The sequence below is a fragment of the Neomonachus schauinslandi genome, chromosome 6, assembly GCF_002201575.2.
Source record: "Neomonachus schauinslandi chromosome 6, ASM220157v2, whole genome shotgun sequence".
NCBI classification, from domain to species: domain Eukaryota; kingdom Metazoa; phylum Chordata; class Mammalia; order Carnivora; family Phocidae; genus Neomonachus; species Neomonachus schauinslandi.
Window position 1 is genome coordinate 150,078,891 of NC_058408.1, and position 20,995 is coordinate 150,099,885.

The 20,995-nt window shown below is 50.8% G+C and overlaps 1 protein-coding gene across 2 annotated transcripts in view; it reads left to right on the top strand.

The window, feature by feature from the left end:
- PTPRE (protein tyrosine phosphatase receptor type E) overlaps positions 1 to 15,459 on the top strand; it is a 43,190-nt gene extending 27,731 nt beyond the window's left edge. For both annotated transcript variants that reach the window (XM_044916182.1, XM_021703798.1), the window contains 10 exons: positions 411 to 546; positions 893 to 1,042; positions 1,375 to 1,468; positions 2,458 to 2,534; positions 3,398 to 3,532; positions 6,396 to 6,521; positions 7,231 to 7,397; positions 9,200 to 9,335; positions 12,533 to 12,641; positions 14,325 to 15,459. In XM_044916182.1, coding sequence (XP_044772117.1) covers positions 411 to 546; positions 893 to 1,042; positions 1,375 to 1,468; positions 2,458 to 2,534; positions 3,398 to 3,532; positions 6,396 to 6,521; positions 7,231 to 7,397; positions 9,200 to 9,335; positions 12,533 to 12,607 — 1,096 coding nt within the window. In that variant the 3' untranslated portion in view covers positions 12,608 to 12,641; positions 14,325 to 15,459. The remainder of the gene's footprint in view (positions 1 to 410; positions 547 to 892; positions 1,043 to 1,374; positions 1,469 to 2,457; positions 2,535 to 3,397; positions 3,533 to 6,395; positions 6,522 to 7,230; positions 7,398 to 9,199; positions 9,336 to 12,532; positions 12,642 to 14,324) is intronic.
- The last annotated feature ends 5,536 nt before the right edge of the window (positions 15,460 to 20,995 follow it).

Below are 20,995 nucleotides of genomic sequence, written 5' to 3' on the forward strand. Positions count from 1 at the left end.
ATAAAGAACCTGGAAAAGCCATTTCAAGCGTGACATTTCAAAAAAATCCACTTGCACACGTGATCGCAAGATAGCATTTGGTAACAGAAGAAGATGACTCACACAACCTCACACAAGGCTAGTACAACAGATCTTTTTGATGAGCCTTTCAACAGTTTCCATAGTTATTAGAGAACAATCTGAGATAATTTCACTGAGATTATGGTGCCCTCTGGTGGCCTCACCGGAGATTTGCTCTTTATTAACGGAGGAAAGGCTGTATTGAGGGATGGGTTGGACTCTCCCGGTGGAGGGGAGGGGGTGTCCTTCTGTCTTGGTGCACAGGTCAGCTCTGCAGTCCTGTCATTTACTTCGGGCGGGGGTGGGGTGCTGTGTGCCTCATGACGGGGCATCTTTCCTTTTCCTTGAAGCGCCGGCGTGGGCCGGACGGGCACCTTCGTAGTGATCGATGCCATGATGGACATGATGCACGCCGAGCAGAAGGTCGATGTCTTTGAGTTTGTGTCCAGAATTCGCAACCAGCGCCCTCAGATGGTTCAAACAGATGTGAGTAGTGCCTTCCCTGGGCCCCGCCCCTCACCCTGGTGTGAGCTGCGCAGAGCAAACCCAGACCCCTTTGCCACCCCCCAGACCACGTGACTGTCCCCCACATGGTGTGTGTACAAAGTGCCTGGCAGGGACGACGTGTGCTCAGTAATGCTGGCTGTCATACTCTCCTTCCTTGACGCCATAAATGATCATTATACATGGCTGTCAATCTGACTTTTGCCCCCACACCTCCTTCCCTGGGCAAAACATGGAGAAGAGCAAGGCCCGTTGGAGCTGCTGCGCTCCGAGCGACCAGAGGCTGCGGGCACACGCGAGGGTGCTGGGTGCTCTGGGTCTCCCGCAGATGCAGTACACGTTCATCTACCAAGCCTTGCTGGAGCACTACCTCTACGGGGACACCGAGCTGGATGTGTCCTCCCTGGAAAAGCACCTGCAGACACTGCACAGCACTGCCACCCACTTCGACAAGATCGGGCTGGAGGAGGAGTTCCGGGTGCGTGTGAGCGGACTGTACGGGAAGACGGGTGGCTGGTTAAAGGAAGCCACTTTCAGTCACTGCCCCTCCTGATGGACCCCAGAAAAAGCAGGGTGGCTACCCCACCCGTGATGCAGGCGGAAGAATAATCAGGGACTTTGAGAGCTGAGCAGCAACCGCGTGGGGGAGTGTGCCATGCACATAGTTTTATTTTGGAAGATTCAGAAAATGTCTGGAGCTAGAGAAAGAGATTAACGGGTGCCCTTTACAGTGGTGCTGTTACAGGGTTGAGGGATTCGCTCAGGAGCGTCGGCGTTGTGACTGCATGATTATGTCTTTCTTGATTGCAGAAACTGACCAATGTCCGGATCATGAAGGAGAACATGAGGACGGGCAACCTGCCGGCGAACATGAAGAAGGCCAGGGTCATCCAGATCATCCCGTGTAAGGCAGCCCCACGGCCGCCCGGGGGAATTTAAACCCTCATAGCAGGATGGGATCGGGGTCGGCACCCTGTGAAAGTCTATGACGACCCACCTCTGCGAGCCAGGGCCCAAGGGCAGGACACCCTCTGGGCCTGGGGTTAAGGGCTCCTGGGGGCGATGGCGAGTGTTGGGAAGAGAACACCCACCTGTGAAGCAAGGACAGGTGACCCAGACAGTCCTGGGTGTCAGGCGGGCGGCTTGTGATATGACACGTAGATGGCGGGAGAGAGAGGACTTCCTGGAAGTGGCGAGATTTGCTTTGGTCATGAGTCTGGGGCTGCCCAATTCCGGTCTCATCCAGTCATCCCCTAAGTCTGTACATGGAGGAGGGACCCTGCTCCAGGCCTTAGGGAGGTGGGAAGCGGGCAGGGGTGCAGTCAGGACCCTAGCCTGCTGAGGTCCCGGATAAGGGGGAGGACGGAGTGCCCACATTTGTTTGTTGAGGAGGGAAGAAAGGAACTCCACAGGGATCAGAGGAACCCCAGGAAAGGAAGGGAGAGGGTGCCACCTTGAGGAGGTGGACCCCGGGCTCCTGACACGCAATAGTGGCCACCGAGCATCCAAGGTGCGTGAGGGCTGGGTGAAGCCTGCCTCAGCCTCGGAGCCCGGCTTCTTGGCGACTGTGGCCGCCACCCCAGGCCGCCTGCCTGGCGACACTCCTCTCATTCCTGAAATGTGATACTTTTAATTCTCCTATCGTGGTATGAATTACCTCAATTCATGACAAATGACAATGATAACTGGAATATTTTCAGAGCTTTCCTACCAAAACACAATTTTCTGGGCCAATTTAATTAACCTGTTTTATAGAGTAAACCTTCTAGGGACTTGGCTTGAGGTAGCGATTTTATTAATAAGTTTTATGTTTTGGAAGCTTGTAGCAACACATTGAAGTTTGCAAGGCAGGACTGGAGTGTGTACTAACGGAAGGGACATCCTGCTTTGCAGATGACTTCAACCGGGTGATCCTTTCCATGAAAAGGGGTCAAGAATACACAGACTACATCAACGCCTCCTTTATAGATGTAAGTACAGTGGACCTGGACGTGCTTTGCGAAGATGCAGCCAGTTTCCTTCGCCTGTGATCACAGGGACTCTTAATTAACTCCTTTTCACAATCAGGAAGGAATCCTGAAATCCAAATCATTTCATTAGCAGAATTACTTGCATGAAAAAAAAAAAAAAGAATAATGAATTTTGGGAATAGAGACCATAGGTGCACTGCTAAGTAATTGCTAGTTTCATTCTGTTTTTAAGACACAGCAATTTTTCTGTTACATCCCTAATATGCACTGGTCACCCATGGGTGCTTGCATGGCTCTCTGTCCCGCACTGTCTGCGACCTGCTCCACGTGGACAACGTGGTTGTGTGTTCAGGTCACCAGGGGTCTCCACGCACAGTGGGGTTAGCTGAGGAATGGGTGGGGAAGGATGTGGCGGCCGAGTCTGCGTCAGAACTCCGCTTTGCAGATGAGAAAACTGTGCCAAAGGTCCCTTGGGCTGTGTGGAGGAACTGGATTTGAACCCATTTCCTCTTAAGTCCACACCCAGTCCACCACTGTGATGCTAACTGATCCGCAACGCAGGAAGATGTGAGAGCAGAGGCAAGGGTGCTTTCGCAGGTGGCCGGGGGGAGCTTGGCTCTAGATACGCACTCAGAGAGGTGACCCCAGGTGCTGCAGGGGAGGTGATTCGGTTGCAGAGAGAGTGGGCGTCCTGACCCATCGCAGAGCGCACTTGTGTGTGCCTGTCAGCTGGGGCTAGGCGCGGCCTGGGAAGCTGGAGAACGTTTTCCGCGCTTAGGCCCTGGGCTCTCCTAAAGCCCTGCGGCTGCGCAGGAACCAGCATGAGGGGAGGTCAGACTCTAACCCCTGTTCCCGGTTTGAAGGGCTACCGACAGAAGGACTATTTCATCGCCACCCAGGGGCCCCTGGCGCACACAGTGGAGGACTTCTGGAGGATGGTGTGGGAGTGGAAGTGCCACACGGTCGTAATGCTGACGGAGGTCCAGGAGAGAGAACAGGTCAGCAGTGCTCGTGGCCGGCCCGGGCCCTCGGGGGGCAGTGTGCACCCCTGGCGGCCCAGCCCGCCTGCAAGACCCTGGCGGTCCCCTGTGAATGGCCCACCCGCGGTCAGCTGCTGAGCCCAGGCCACAGCGGCTGGGGAGGGAGAGAGGATGGAAATGAAAAAAAGTTCCATTTGCTTAGCCCTGACCACCCACACTGGCTTTTGTTTTTAGCCGACATTTTATTTAACCAGCCTTGTAGGTCTACCATTTTGAATTTCCCACAAATGCAAATTTGGTCAAAACCTGTGGAACAAAACAACGTTTACTCACTTTCTTCAAGACATAAGGACGTGGGCATTGATACGTGCACCTTACGGATGCTGTCCTGGTTGAACTGAATGAATCAATGTTTTCCTGTCCCCAGAGATCCATCGAGGGCCTTTTTGTAACTGTATTTATTTAACAGCATAATAAGTGCTCATGAGCCCACTCTCCAACTGAAAAACCAGACTTTTACCAGTAATGCACACCTACCTGAGCACTCTCCCAAGATAGAACCACTACCCTGGGTCTGTGTTTTGATTTCTTTGCTTTTTTAAAAACACATATTGAGATGTAATTCACATACCATTCCATCCATATTTTTAAAGGGTGCAAGTCAGCAATTTTTAGCATTTTTAGAGTTGTGCAATATCACCACTATTTAATTCCAGATAATTTCTATCACCCCTCTCCTGTTAAATCAAACGGGGCTCGGTTGGTCTCAAAAGAAACCCCATACCCGTGAGTAGCCAGTCCCTATTCCTTCCTCATCTGCAACCACTAATCTACTTTCTGCCTCTATGGGTTTGCCTGTTCTAGATATTTCGTGTAAATGAGATCATACAACATGTCTTTTGTGATTGAGTTCTTTTACTTAGCATTTTTTCAAGTTTTAACTGTGTTGTATCAAGCATAGGTTCTTTTTTTCTTGACAACTAGTATTCCATTGTATGGACGTACCACATTTGTTTACCATTCATCCGTTGATGGATATTTGGGTTGTTTTCACTCTGGGGCTAGTATGAATTATGCTGGAAACGTCCATGTTCGAGTTCTTATGTGGCTGTGTTTTCATTTCTCTTGGGTAGACACCTCGGGGCGGAATTGCTGGGCCACACCGTAACTCTGTCTCACGAACTCATAGGGCTGGACATTTGGAAGAATGTCCAAAGCAGCTGCCCCGTTTTATACTCCCAGCAGAGGGTATAGGGGTTCCAGTTTCTCCACCGACACTTATTACTACTGGTCTTTTTATTATTTTACAGGGTTTTTTTTTTTTAATTTATTTGAGAGAGAGAGAGAGAACAGGAGGAGTGGCAGAGGGAGAGGGAGAAGCAGACTCCCTGCTGAGCAGGGAGCCCGATGCGGGGCTCGATCCCAGGACCCCGGGATCATGACCCGAGCTGAAGGCAGATGCTTAACCGACTGAGCCACCCAGGCGCCCCACCACTGGTCTTTTTAAAACCATCTTAGCGGACGTGGTCTTGGCTTTTTCAGAAATGTTTTTATATCCTATACGTGTATGTCTAAAGAAGCTACTGCTCAGTTTTGCTCGCTTTCGAACTTCATATAAAGGGTGTCGTTACGGTACATATTCTTCTGGGACTTGCTTTTTCCACTCCGAGGGATGCTTCTGATACTCTTGATGCCTGTAGCTGTGGTTCATTCATTGGTATTTCATTGTGTCCCACCGCACATACCATATATCCTGCATCCGTTTATTTGTCCCTTCTTGTGTTGTGGGCATTTGGGTTGATTCCATTTTATTATTTCACAAACTGGCACATTCTCCTACGGGTCTGATGCTGCACAGGGAAGAGCCTGTTCCAAAGAGACAGAATGCTACGTTGGAGAGCGTGTGATAGTTTGAATTGACAGATAGCTCCTAACTGCGTTGCAGAGTGGTTATGTTTTCCAAGTGGACCCTGGCAGTGGAGGAGAGAGATCATTCATTGGCATCCCTAGTGTTGTTAGGGATCCTCATGTCTGCTGATTGACTAGACGCACATGTACATCATCCCTTCAAGGCTCTGATCGGCATCCCTCTGATTCCTCTGAGGTCAAGCATCACTTCATATATTTATGGATGGCATGTTCCCTCCGTGCAAGATGCCTGGCCATATCTTTCCCCCATTTTGCTAGTGAGTTGCTTATTCTTTTTATATTGACTTGTAAGAATTCTTTACATATTCTTGATACTAATCCTTTGTGGGTTGCATGTACTGCAGATATCTTGTCACAGCTGCTGGCATGTCTTTTCACTCTCTCGACCATGTTTGTTGATGAAGGGAAGTTCATTGTGTTCTAATCTGATGTCACAATCTTTGTGTCGTGGGTGGTTGGCTCTTTTGAGGTCTTGTTTTTTAGTAAGTCCTTCTGTACCCCCAGAAGAAAAGACATTTTCTTCTAAGGCTTTCACAGTTTTGTTTTTGACTTTAAGTCTTAAGCTGTCTGGGTTTACTTTTACAAAGATTCGAAGCTACCGTGTATGGTAGTGCAGGTTGTGCACTGCCCAACTCCAGGAGGGCTGGACCGTTCCTATCAGCCCTGGCAGGGTGAGTCAGGGACCCAGCCCTCTGCCTATATGGAAAGCCAAGTTTTCCAGCCCCACTGATTGAATAATCTCTTCCTGTGTCAGAGTTCCAAATACATCTGTCTGCTTCTGGATTCCCTCGGTCAGCAGGTATTAACGGACCTTCATACTCACTTTTGTAAGCGATCGACTCGGTCACATGAAATACGCTAAATGGTTTGAGAGCAAGCCTGCCTCCTACCGTCAAACCGCTACCAGCAGATTACCTCCTGGGAGACTTAAAATTTTATCTTATGCCCCAAGGATAAATGCTTCCAGTACTGGCCGACAGAGGGCTCAGTGACTCATGGCGAGATAACAGTCGAGATAAAAAGCGACACGCTTTCGGAAGCCATCAGCATACGGGACTTCCTGGTCACCTTCAAGCAGGTATTGTCGCCTAGACAGAAGGCCCCGCAGCGCCCCTCAGGGTCTGCTTGCGATTGTCCCGGAATGTCCTGTTCCTCCAGCCTTTTCGAACTGGTGCGTTCGTATCCGCGGTCAGTGCGGTGAACAGGGAGCCGTGTTATCAAGGGGCAGATCTCCTCTACCGTCCGGACCTCCATGGTCACGTGCCTCCTTGCTGGAGCACGAGGGTGGGGGAGCGGAGTGACCGACTCCAAGAGGCATTCCACGGCCACCAACACCCCGCTCAGGAGAAGTGGCAGCGGCGGGGGAGGGGGCGGGAGGAAGAAGGCGTGTGGATGAAGCCACAGAGGCCTCTCCAGACTTTTTCAGAGCCTCTGGGGGGCATGAGGGGTCCTGGCTTCTTAAGAAGGAGACGCTCCTGTTCTCTCAAGCGAAGCTGCCAGGATCCCTCATGTGTCCGGCGGGCCCTGCCGGGGACTCCGGGGACCATCCCCTGCATATCCTGCTTCCCTCCCAGAAGGAAATTCTGCCGCCTTCCGCTCTGGGGTGCACACGGCCCACAGACAGCCTGGCCAGGACCCTCAGGCCAGCCACACGGGGACTGTGCTGGCTGTGAAGGCCCCAGGAGGAGCCCGAGCCTGGGCCCTTGTTCGCGGGAGGGTGGGTGGGCTTGGGCCTGGTCCTGGGTGGTTGGGGTTGTGTGAGCGGAAATGCCCTCTCCTGCCTGCAGCCCCTGGCCCACCAGGAGGAGCAGACCCGCATGGTCCGCCAGTTCCACTTCCACGGCTGGCCCGAGGTCGGGATCCCGGCCGAGGGCAAAGGCATGATCGACCTCATTGCAGCCGTGCAGAAGCAGCAACAACAGACGGGCAACCACCCCATCACCGTGCACTGCAGGTGAGCAGCCCAGGGCCCGGGGCGCCCCTCCTGGTGGAGTAGATGCAGACCCCGCGCCCAGGGTGCTGCTCCCAGCCGCGGCATTTCCCTAGACTCTACTTTTAACTTTCCCTTGCACAGCTAGCTTTACGTGCGTAAATGTCATCTTAGATACATGCAGGAGACGTTGTGGGAGGAGGAGCAAGGAAGTGACCCAAACACACATCTCCACGAGGCTTTTGAAGTCCTCCAAAAACCTGCTGAGCACGGCTCAGACAGACCCACTCCCGAACTTCAACGGCTTGCATGGGTGGTTCTGGCCCTGGCAGATGTGCCCACCCCTCCCTGTCCTCTCCCCGGGTCCTCGGGGATCCAAGTCATGCTACAGCACATCCTCACGGCAGACAGACTTTCTGGAGGCCCCCGAGGATGTCCAGGCTGGGACTGCTACCAGAGGCCTGCAGCCCCACTCCGGCCCCAAGCCTCTCAGCCCAGCTCCCAAGTCAGGCGCCAGGGAGGCCAATGGAGGGACGTGCTCGGTACGGAATGCCTGGGGGCAGTGGGGCATCCCCAGCAAGGACCTTGATAAGCAGTGTTGCAAGGGTGAAAGGGTGAATCTGGCCAAATATAAAGACCTGCCAACTCAGGGCCCTTCCGTGCTGACTCAGCTCTGGTCACGCCAACCCCTGGCCGGCCGCCATCCCAAAGCTCTCCCTAGCAGGAGTTTGGGGTATTTTCATTCTCGGGGTGCTCATTTGCTTCTGAAGCTGCACTTCTATTTCTTCTTCCACACGTGGCTTGCACTGTTTGTTGTGACTGCCATTGGCCCCGCCCCCCCCACCCCTTGGAGCTGCCAGAGCCTCGGCTGACCTTGGGGGGTTTGGAACTCTTTGCCTGGGACCGGCCTCGGCGCACTTCGGGCCTGGCCAGCAGGTGGAGCACTGGCCTCGGTTTTCAGTCCCTGGGGGGGGCTTTGTAGGAGTCATTTGGAATAAACTAGAAAGAGTTCCTTTGTGTTCTGCCTCCACAGACCCAGACGGAGTTTAGCACACGGAGGGCACCAGGGAGTCAAAGGTGAACAAGGTCCCACAAGGGCAGATGTGGGGACAGTCGTTGAAATAGGTCAGGAGCCTTAGAATCAGCCCACCCTCAGGCCTCTGGGCCTGGAGGGCTTTCTAGAAGAAGCCAGCCAGACCTGCCCACTTTAGGCCTGGTTGCTTGGCTCTCCTGAGGGTGTCTGAGCTCTGCTCTTGTAGGGTTTATCCAGTGTATCAAGAAAATGATCATCTTAAGGGAAGTGGACCCAGATCTTCTTTGCTGGGAGGTGTCCCTTATCTAGTCTTTACTGGCAGTGACTGCCCCCTGTCTTAACCTCACACCTTATGAACCAGCACCTCTCAGAAGGCAGTCCCTAGCACAGAAGGAGAGTCTAGACAGAGATGACCTCTCCCTAGTCCCAAACCAGGAGGGTCTGCATTTCTGACAAGTCCCCCGGCGATGCTGATGCTGCTGGTCCTGGGGACCACACTCTGAGAACCACCGGTCTACACCAGGCGGGGGGAACATGGTTGCCCTAGCTTGAAAGTTTGTAACCGGTCTCGATCCAACTCAAGAGATACCTTTCTGCTGCAACTGGACAAGTGTTTTAGGAATTTCATGTTTGCTGACTCTCGCTCAGTATAGATGATCGTCAGAAACCCAAACTTTGATCGCTTTCAGTGATGATGGCTTTGCGCTGATGTGTAGGGCTGAGCTGTGGGCTGTCCCTTTCTCCTCCCCACGGGCGCGTTTGGTTATCTGCATTAAGCACTTTTCCTCCCCAGTGCTGGAGCCGGGCGAACAGGTACATTCATAGCGCTCAGCAACATTCTGGAACGAGTAAAAGCCGAGGGCCTTTTAGACGTATTCCAAGCTGTGAAGAGTTTGCGACTTCAGAGACCACATATGGTGCAAACCCTGGTAAGAAGTGGAGCCATGGGGACATTTCTGGAAGGGTCAAGAATTGTCTTACGTTGAATTTGGTGTCTGTTTCATTCAAGGAGCTCGAGTGTGTGGGGAGGGAGGAGGGTGAGCTTCCCAAGGGAAAGAGCTCATGGTACTCTTTGCAGTGAAGTTTTATGGACCCCCTTCCTTCCTTGTCTCTGCTGGGGACTGTCCCCTGGGCAGGACACGGGAGGAGGGGCGCACTCGTGGCTTTAGACTGTGAGACCCCTTGGACAGATGCACTGATGATACCAGCTTTCTGTGTCCAAGTGACTCTTCCACCATATTCTGGCGCCGTTCTCTTTCATCCTGTGACAGATCCACACACTTTCTGGTTTGCAGAAGGCGTGCCTCCTCGCAACCGTGGTGATTATTCTACCCCAATAAGTGCGATTTCAGAAACTGTTATAACCCATCATTTCTCTCCGGTCTTCCTGTTTTTACATTTGCCCTCCCTGTCCACTCACTCTGCATGGCTAACAGGATCCCGACTCCAGCAAGTATAGAAGGTGGCAGGAGAGCCTTCCACAACCTTCCCATCGCAGGGGAAGCCCAACTGCTAGAACCACCGGAGTGCAGCGGGGTTCGCCTCCCTCCCCCAGGCTGGGCGGGAGCACGGATCTCACCCCGACAGCACACTAGCCTGGCCTGGAGAGAGTTCATATTCCTCCATTGCCAGGCTGCCCTTAAGCTTTCTGGGGGTGGGACCCAGGCAGGCATTGACATATTTAAAGCCCTCCCTGTGATCCCAAAGTGCAGACAGGTTTGAGAGCCACTATGAGTAAAGGAAACAGGGTGCCTGCTGGCTCCCCACACACCTTGCCCCACGTGTCCCTCTTGGGCCCGGGCCGTGACTGAGAGCAGAAAGGAGATGGTGCAAGGGGCCCTCTGCTCTCCTTAGAGCCCTGATCCCAGCACAGGCAGTCCTTCTTGCTAGACCTCTGGAAGATGCTAGAGAGGTCCTTCTAAAAGTCATGCCTGCCTCCCGATAGCTAATACCTCCTAGGGGCATCACAAACGTGAACAACTTTGGGCATGGAAAACACAGAGGCAGACCCCTCCATGGGGGATTTTCTAGATCAAAATAATAATAATGAATAGGAACACCCTCCAAAAAAATTCCTTTTTTAATTCTGAGCCAGACTCTCTCAGCTCCTTTCCTGACTGTTCTTAAGTCCACTACAGGCTTCCCCAGGCAGCGGTTGTAGCTTTTGTCCTGCCCCCGGTTAAATATAAAAGCTAAGCCAATGGCATTCCTTTGATGCTCGGGCTTCGGGCTGTCATCCCAAATACATGGCTGGCCCCCATCATGGCTCTGCAACCTCGAACAAGCTCCTTCCACTTTCTGGACTTTAGTTCCTTATCTGTGGAAAATGGGGTGATGGCCCCTGCCTTTAGTTGATGTGCACATTGGCTTTATGTATGTCCGTCAGCGGCCCCACGGGTGCCTGGCCCAGGGAGGCGCCCTTGTCTGGCTCAGCATACAAACACTTCCTTGGTTTTGAAGGGACCTCAGCTCTCATAAATTCATCTGGTCTGGCCCATGTATCCTATCTCCAAGAGCCTCTCCATCCGAACGCCCCCTGACTCAGCTCTGCTCTTCCCACTGCCGCCTCTCGCCGGACCCCTCCCTGGGAAGCTGCCCGTGGCTGCCGTTTAGCCCGTGTCTGTGCTCTCTGTTCCGGTGACACTGTTTAACAGAGGGTTTATCACCTGACTTTGAAAGTCAGCAAATTGCTGGCCACTCTGCAAGACTCTTGAGATAGGCTTTAGGGCAACTGGCATTCCAAGGCTAAAAGTGTGTGTGTTTTTTTGTTTTGTTTTGCTTTCTGGGAGCTTTGTGCCTTGATCGGAAATGTCTGTGACCTGAGGTGTGGCCCATGTCATCCCAATAAATTGCCAAAATACATGCCATTGATCCCTGGCCACCAGTGACTTGGACTCAAGACACAGTGTGGCTGGGTCGTGGTTTGCTCTTGTGTTTCCTGCTAAAACAGAGAGTGATTAATGGCGTCTCCACCTCCTGCCTGATTGGAGCCACTTTGACGTGGAGCTGAAGTACCTTCCAAATACTGGGAGAGAAGGCGGGAGGGGCTGGCGGCCACACTGGGTCTCTCTGGCTTCCCAGGCCCCTCACTTGAGGGCCCAACTGCCATTGCCACTCAGCCAGCCATGTCCAGGGTCTGCAAGTAACCAGACCCTGTTACTTGAGAGGCAGGTTAGCTGCCGTCTGTTGTTACTCAAAACTTTGGGGTCCACTCCCCATCTGCCCGTTGATCGTCATGCACACAGTTTTCCAAAATCTCTGGCAACTGCCGTTGGCTCCGTCTTTTACGTGTCTTCCCATGGAGTGCCCGCTGTTGGCGACACTGTTGGCCCCGTGTGGCCGCCCTCTATCCACCCGCTGCCCTGGCTCCCAGCCTTACCCCCTCCAAGATCCCCGAGGAGGACAAGAGTCAGATGCTGTGCAGCCGTGTTTTAATGAGTTAAATGCCTTAGACAGAGAGAAGGCAATATTCTTCTGAATTCTAGCAAAATTTATATAAAACAATGTCCCCTTTTTAGAGTAAACGTAGGTTTAAAAATAGCCTAGAGGTTCATCTTTTTAAACTTCCATAGATTTCTTGTTTGTTCACTGTGAAGTTTATCTGAAGTTCAGTATTCTGACTTTTCTCATTGTCATTTCAAAAATACCTGTTTTCCAGTTTAAATATGAAAACTGAAGGCCTTTTACTCAGACTACCCTAAAATACGCCAAGTTGAAACTAAACATTGACATTTTCTATATAAAACAACAGCTTTAGGGGCACCTGGGTGGCTCAGTCGGTCGAGCATCCGACTCTTGGTTTCGGCTCAGGCCATGATCTCAGGGTCCTGGGATCAAGTCCTGAGACGGGCTCTGCGCTCAGTGGGGAGACTGCTTGAGATTCTCTCCCTCTGCCCCTCCCCACCCTGCTCGCTCTCTCACTTTCTCTCTCTCTCTCAAATAAATAAAATCTTAAAATACAACAATAACAAAAACAACAAAAATCCAGCTTTATTTGGAAGTGCCCAAAAAGTAAATGTTATAACCGGTCACACTGTTTCATGTCTTCTTTTTAAATGTTTCTCCTAATTAAATTAATGGATTTTTAAAAAAATATCACTTTAACGTCTTTTTTTTTTTTTTCCAGGAACAGTATGAATTCTGCTACAAAGTGGTACAAGATTTTATTGATATATTTTCTGATTATGCTAATTTCAAATGAAAATTCCTGCCTTAAAATATTTTTTAATTTAATGGTCAGTATATTTTATAAAAATCATGTTAATTTATTTCATAGTTGACATTAATACCCATCCTAATTTCTTTGTATATATTTTGTTATGCTTTAAAGGCCACCAGCTATAAAGTCATTAAATCTTAAATACCCTTTTTAAAAACTGGAATAATATATTAAGGTCAAGTAATATCCTGTAAAATATATTTCTGCTAATATCAGTAATTATTTTAATTTTGCATCAGGTTCATCACATCATTGAATTTCACACATGCAGCACCTCTAAATGTTAAAAATCTTAGTATGCAACATGTGCTTATGCAGGACAGTAAACACAAAGCCTGCTATTAAGAAAGCGGTCAAGGACTCAAAAATCAGTTGAAAATTCTCTTTCCTGACACTGATTTTACAGCCCCGAGCAGTGGCATTTTGTGGAAGGTAAAATGTTCACGAGGATACACTGTAAATAGGGAATTCTGTGAAATCCTCTGTTGCAACTCATGTGGTTGATTTTTACATTTTGAAGATCAAAGACTCTGCAGCCTGAATGCAGGTGTAAAACACGTTAGCGTCGCTGGTGGCTGTAGAGTGAGACTTAAACATGCGTTTACTCAAGGCTGGGTCCTTGCTGCCTTGGCTAGAAGAGGGGAGATGTAGGCGCCGGGGGTAAGGTTCGCCCACGGCTTTGGGTACAGCGCAACCAGCTCGCGGGCTGTGCTCCCACGTAGCCCCTTGCTGTCCGTCTGTCTGGGCGTTTGACGCAGATGACCAGCTGCCTTTCTCACCCTCGCCTCCCACTCTGCCCCCGCCGCCCAGCTGGTCTTGAGCTCTCCTAGAGCCTCAACTCCAACCACTCCCCAGTCCTAACGTTCAGATAAAGCCGAACATCCAACTCACACAGCTGTAAGGAGCACGCGCTTGGGGAGAAAACCACAAGCAATTATGCTTTAAATTTTCTGAGAAGCATTTTGGTATTTTAAAAAAAAAAAAAAATCTTGTAAAAGCTAAGATTGTTTGTAAGAAAAGAAGTCTTAAAATCTAGATTTATATGTTTTTTTTTAAAGTCCCACTCCCCAATATTTAAATAAAAGAAAAAGAGAGAGAAATCCTTAAATCTAAAGGCTAACTTATTTTTGAATGGAAATACTACTGAGACCTTTGACACTGGGTAATAACGATCTCACTGCCAGACAGGATTGGTTAGTGGGGCAAAAAAAAAAAAGGGGGGGGGAAGGATGAATGTAGGAAAGTTTAAGGACAGTGATCTTTCTGTGGCCATACGGTAGCAGATGAGCAGATGAGCACAATATAAAAAAAAAAAAGACACCTGCTCTGACTTACTAAAAGCATTTAACATGTGCATTTGGGGTACATTTATTTTTTGTTTTGCTTTTTAAAAGAAATATAAAGGCCTTATTTGACATTTCCACTGAGAAGTGATTGTACCCTCCTATCACACTGTTCATCCGGTGTCCGTCCCTGGTGTGCACAATGCAAACCCAAGGCTGGTTACATGCTGATAGCAGCCTCGCGTAATCAAGCCTCCGCTGCTCCTCTGGGCCCCACCCCCGGGTAAGAGGAGGTGCCAGCAGGAAGGGCAGAAGCACAACTTTGTGACTGCTGCCACCGCCCCCCCCCGCCCCCCCGCCAGCCGCATCCCTGGGCTACACACGCACTGCTGAATGCATCCCTCTCTCCTTCCCAGTACAGTGAGAATGCATTGGGGTCGAGGAGGAAAATGGAGGGAACTTTGCAAGACTCACCAGCTGGTCCCATATGTTTTCATTGTTAAAACCCCAAGTCCAGAGCCTTTCTTTGACTGAAGGAGAAGAGAGAGAAGCAAGCTTTCATTCGGCACCAAACCCTGGAAACCGAGCCGGCTAGTTGTGGTGAAGGTAACTAAAGTCAAAGTCAGGGAATGGGTTTGGGTCTAATTTAGGAACCCTCATTAGAATCTGTCAGGCCTTTTAGTGGCCACCTGGCATCTCTTGGATGGAGATTAAGATCAACCTTATCCGGGGTACCCTTGGGAAAGTGCCCCATGTGTGTGTTCTTCCGTCTCCTGTGCCCACTGCAAGCATCCTGGCACCTGCTGTAGCCCTTCCAATTCTGGAGACAAAGCAGAAGCCACTGTCCCTTGGAGGCACTGGCCCTTCTGGGGGCCTGGGAATTGTAGCCTCATGGCCTCTGCCCAGGCCCCCGCACCCAGTCCAAGGCCCCCTCCGGTCCAAACAGTCTCTTTGGGCACTTGGGGACTGGCCGCCCTATCTGTGCCAGCCAGAAAGCTGACCTCTTCTTCCCCCTCGGTCAAAGTAGGTCCATTGTACATAACAAACCATACCACGCTGACGGCACCGACGCCGCCGTCCTTCCCGTCACGTTTTTGTATGTTGCATGCAGTTGCATTCAAATGCCAAATAGCGATTAGGAGCCTACCGTTCTGATCGACAAGCTGTACGGTCACTGTGTGACTCACTTTACTGTCTCTCTCCACGTGCTAGACGAATGAAGAATGCATACCAGTGTTTTAAAAGGTATTTTTATGTGTTTTTAAAAACTTTTTAAAATGAGCCTGACATGTCTGTTTCAGCATTCCGAGACATGCCCATGTTATTTTTAAAATGTATGATTACTGATAATTTTGTTTAACTCAGTTGTGTTTAATTTATGTGCAATCTTTATATGTATGTATTCCCAGTTTCAACTATCATATTTTCTTTTATTACATCTATAATTTGATCTTGCTCTGATTATAATGCCAGTGAATGTTGCTGAATTCTTTGTATATGCAAATTGCAAGATCTAAAACATTCTGATGCAAGGATAAATCTTTACTTTGACTTCCAGCCTGTGTCTCTTTCTTCCATGAAATCTCTTCATTGCATTCGAACTGTGCCTTACATCCTTTTAGACAAGACATTCATTAGGAGGTAGACACTGAGTTATGTAGACAATTAATTTAGGACTTCTAACATCTAGCTCAGCCCTGGCAGGGAAACAGCCCAGACACTGGGCATGGTGGCTGGGGGTTGGCCCCAGCTCCCAGCTGCTCTTCAGAAGGCGTGACCCGCGTGTGCAGCACAGAGTAATAACTCGCCCTTCTGGGAGCCTGTGCTCCTACTGGAATCCAAACAGGGATCTGTGCTCTGAGCAGTGGCTTCTCGGAGTCCCCAAGGAAGATGACAGAATGCTTAAAGTCCACAGCCAGGTGGAATCAGAAAGTCCTTCCAACACTGCTTTGCCTCCTAAAATCTGAAACCCTGTTAGATCTCCCTTTGCACATGCATATGTCTCTGGTCATCCCCAAATCTCTCTCTGCACCCCTCCACCTTCACCTCCTTCCCAGGCCCAGACACTGACGTCCTCTTTCAGATATCCCAGGGCTAACGTGGAATTTAAACATATGCTTCTTATTATTTGTATTTATTAATAAATTTTATGAGGCTTGTTATATTTGCTAAAATGGATGATTTCATAACCTTTTATATCCCTTTCCCTCTCCTCCCGCCCCCAAATATCACCTGCTGTGAAATGCCATTTGCTCCTATGGACCATTTAATTACTGGGTGTTCCTTACGGGTCTGTCTGCCTGCATGTCTGCATGTCCCTTATCGGCTCTAGGTACAGCAGGACCTGGGATAAAGGGACTAGAGAAGTGTAGGTGCAGACAGGGGAGGTTTGGGAGAGGGATGGTGGGGGCAAGAATGGGCATCAACCAGACAACCGAGGACCAGGGGACTCAACCAATCTGATCGAGACCACAGCCTCAGAAAAGGAAGAAACACCAGGCCAGCCGCAGGGGTACCCCCCCCCCCCATCAAATGGAAACATTCAAACATGCCTTCACATGCTAATGACCTCAGACAGACTTGCAGGTTAGTGAGCAGGTTAACCAACAGCCGAAGGAGCTTAGCGCCTGGCTAGGATTGAATGGCGTGGATTAGAAAGGCGGTGTATGCCTTCTACCAGGCTACATGGCATTTCCGAGCACCGAAGGACTCAAGGGTGAGATACATCTGAACCTTAGAGAATTAATATATGAAAACTTTGCATCTTAGAAGTGACGAAACAGGTCCCCTCTATGCAGTTGTGTGAATCGCCATTTTGTTCAACGTTCTGTCTTAGCATCTGGCCATGTCCACACGCATGCAGCTTCCTCAGCTGCCTTTAAAGGGCTATGTCATATTCTCCAAACCTCACAGACTCTGATGGTCATTCCTTCATCATGGACATTGGCTTGCATCCTCCAGTGTCGGGACGAAAACACCTGCATGCACGTGCGTTTGCTCTCGGGTACCAAGTACTTCTCCAGGAGAGCTTCCTAGGGGTGGAGTTTCTGGGCTATACACATTTTAATATGTATCATCTTAATTATCAGTAGTAACTGCCAAGTTGCCGGAAGATGGCCTAACTCGTTTACTGCCGGTGCTGCAGCTGGTTCCTGTTTGCCTCTGCATCACTAATCCTGGATACGAGCAAACCTCTTAGTTTTTGCAAAACCTAGAAGCAAAAAAGTCATACTTCATTTCAACTTGCATTTCCCCAACTTGCAGTGGGTCGAGCATCTTTTCACCTTTTATTTTTTGTATTTTATCTGTGAATCACCGATTTGGATTTTTTATCCAGCTTCCAAATTTTTTATCCATTTCCAAAAAGTCACTTGACTTTTTCTCGATTTATTGTGATTCTTTTTATCACAAGACACCCAACCTTCTGTTACTCAGATTAGAAATATTTCCCTTCAATACTTTATAGAAGATCGTCACTGATGGCTGTTTAAACCCCTCGTCCGGGAAACTTTGGGACTCACCAGCTTACAGATTGGGTTGGTGAGAATGAGGCTGATTCTGCCCAACAGCAGGGCCCCCTGGGGCCCAATAAACATACCAAATAGATCTTTCATTCCTACGAAATCATGGTGGAGACACGAGGAGGGGCTTTGTGCGAACAAGTCACGGGCATTCTGTCCTTTGTAAAGACCACCATTCACGAACTCCCAGTTTACAGATTACTGGATGCTCATGTGCCAGCGCTGGAGGTGACAAGATGGGGAGGACCATGCCCCTGCCCTCAGAGGCCTGGTCTCTCTGCACGGCCCTGGAATCCGGGGGAGGGGGGCTGGAACTGCGTCCAGGAAGACGATTCAGTGGCTCACCTAGAGGAAACTCCTAGATAGTATCCCAGCCACGTATCTTGACTCATTGTTAGTGAAGAGGTAGCCTCTGCTTTATGGAGTCGACATCCGCGATGTAGTCCCCCTGTGACAACCTGGGAAGCCTCCACCCGGTGAGTGCGGGGCAGTCGAGTCCCAGGTTCCCCGTCCTGACTTGTGTGTAGGATTGAGGGAGCCTTCCCTTCCTTTCTTCCTCAGCCCCTCCAGGTAGGGATGAAGTCCAGACACACGCAGGCACCTGACAGCCTTGCTCTACCTCCCGACAGAACACCTCCTCCCCGGGACAAGCGCACTCACCGCGGGCTCCCACCCCCGGGACCCCACCCCCGGGACTTGCTCACACGTTCTCTCCCAGGATCTAGATCATGCTCCAGCGGCCAAAAGGCTGAGTCTGGCAGGCCTGGGTCAAACCCTTGTCCCTGGACCCACCGCTTCTGCCCAGACTGATCAGATATGGTCGGGGGCCCAGGGGGTCCCCTTCTCTATGTATGAGGGCTGTTCCCGCAGGGCTAATGCGACGGCTCACCGGCCAGGGGAGCCAGGGGAAGAGTTGCGGTCCCACCACGTTGGAGTCCTAGAGACGCAGACATGCTGGCGAACAGGGCCCTCTGACTCAGCCCCGGTCTGTGGCTCCCCGGTCTGTGGCTCCTGTTTTTGCCTCCACCCCCCCCCCCACCCTTGCTTTAATAAAAAGCCTATGGGTTTTAAAATGTCACTTCACAGACAGCTGGTCGGCCACGTCATGTGGCTGGGGCCACTGGAACGTGCTGGTGGACCCCTGGTCTGCCCGTTGTGAAGGACAGAGCTTCGTGCTAGCAGACGAGGCCGACTCCCAGGTAGTGCGCTGGTTTCCCCGGAGCCACGTGCCACAGATTAGCCCAGGAGGCCCCCCCGAGCAAGGGGTGGGGGCCACGCCGGACCGGGAAACCGGGGAGCCAGGCTTCCTGGAGGAGCCTCACCAGAGCCGAGCTCAGGCCTGGAGGTTACTGTCTATGAAGCAGGAAGGACGTGGGGAGTGTCTCAGGCAGAGACAAGTGCAGTGTGTGTGTGTGTGTGTGTGTGTGTGTGTGTGTTAGGAGTACTGTTTGTATGTGTATGTATGTATGAGGGTGTGTATGGGAATATGTGTTACTATGATGTGTACATGTGTGCATAGGAGTATGTGTGTAGAATTTGTGTGTGTTACTAGGAGTGTGCACGTGTGTAGTACGTGTGTGTGGTCTAGGAGTGTGCACGTGTGTATGTGTGTGTGTGTTACTAGGAGTGTGCACGTGTGCAGTACGTGTGTGTGTGTTACTAGGAGTGTGCACGTGTGCAGTACGTGTGTGTGTGTATCACTAGGAGTGTGCACGTGTGTGTATGGGGAGGGGTCTGGCCTAAGTAAGTCAGCGGCTGCCCCGCATAGAGTACAGAAATACAGAAAGTCAGAGAGCCTGGCGGGCAGATCATGCAGACGTGTGGAGGCACAAAACGTAAAAATAGTTTCTGTTCACTGAGAATTTTCTATCAGGTGGATGTTGCTCACTTGGAATCTGAGGCCCAGAGAAGTTACCAAACCCCAGGGCAAGTAGGTATTTCTTTCTCGCACGGTGTCCTCAAAGACAAAGTTGACCTAGTTGCTTACTGTCTGATGCTTCCCCCCAAAATGCCAAGTGAAACACGTGTCCTGAGGACAGGCTTTATCATGAGCCTTCCTAACCCGGCATCTATAGGCCTCTAAGACGCTCTTACTATGCTCTGGAAATACTGTGCCCTTACGAAGGTGAGATATGCTGATGTACTGCAGTGAGGTTTTTGGTTGGAACTGAACCCTAAAGGGTTTCTTAATTAACCAGTATATCCCATTCCCCAGGCATGTGCTAATTGAAATTTTTCTATATGCAAGGTTCATAATTACTATGAAATCTGAAGTGTTGGCAGAACAGCTTAATCATAGAAAAATCCCATTATTTTACATTTTCTTGTATTTTGCTACAATGACACATTCATGACTCGCACCTTCAAATAAAGTGCCTTTTCTCATCGGGGCTGCGCTTCCTAAACTTACTCCCCGTTCTTCTGCTCCCCAAGACCCCACCCCTCTTCTAGCCCAGTTCAACCATCACCTGCCCCGTGGAGCCTCTCCAGTGTCCCCTGCCGGCCTCACCCCAGCACCCTCCCCCAAGCCGCCACTCTTCTGGATGATCTCGGACAACGCTGTTTGGAATGTGATTACGGCAGCCACTTTGGCAAAAGCAACTACCACTGACCCAGAGACGTGCCTAGATCCAGGCGTTCATTCAGCAAATATGTTTCATTATGTGCACCTGGCTCCATGCCAGACACAACGGTATCAGAACGGACAGACGGGGCCGCTGCAGGGGACGGCTGCCCTCTCTGGTCTTCCATCCCCACCTCGACCTGGCTAGACAGGGGAGTGGGGAGGACTCGGACAGGTGACCGGATGGCAGGTGCGCTGTCTTCTATTTCAGGGGACACAGAAAGAGGAACAGGACGGAGTGGAACACGGAGATGGAAATGCCCAGCAGGGAGCTGTCTCAGTCTGAAACCAGAGGGGCTGTGGCTTGCATGGACGGCGCGGAAATCGCCATCTTTTCTGGAGGAGGGTTTGGGTGGTTTGCAGAACAAGGGGCATGCTGGAAAGGAAGGCAGCTGACGGGGCGGTCAGAGAAAGCACAGGTGGGAGAAGATTCGAGAGAGCTCGGAAAGGTAAAAGGAAAACGCAAGAAGCTAGGAGAGCGGTCGCCGTTCAGAGACAAGTGGCACCCCGGCCGACGGCCCCGAGACCCAGTGCCGGATGCCCTGTCAGATGCGAGCAGTCCCAGGTCAGACAGAGAAGCTTGAGGCGGAAAAGACAAGCCGCCAGTCAGTCATTAAATACCAGCCTCCTCCAGGTCGCACGTGTATTCCCTTCCGTGGTAGGGACCCCGGGGACGGGGCTGTCCCGTGCAGGGGACCAACAGCCCTCGAGAGTGGACCCAATGTGTCCCCCATGGTAAAGAAATAGCCGATGAGTTTGTTCATCTGCCCATTCATTCATGTTTCCTGAGTGCCCGCCCAGTGTGGGGACCCAGGGACAGAAGTCCCTGCTTCACATTCTGCCGTGGGACACAGACCCACACAAAGCATTTACAGTGCAGCGTGGGGAAGTGCACAAACATGGGACTGAAAAGCACGGGCAGGGGTGACAAACGTCACGGCTT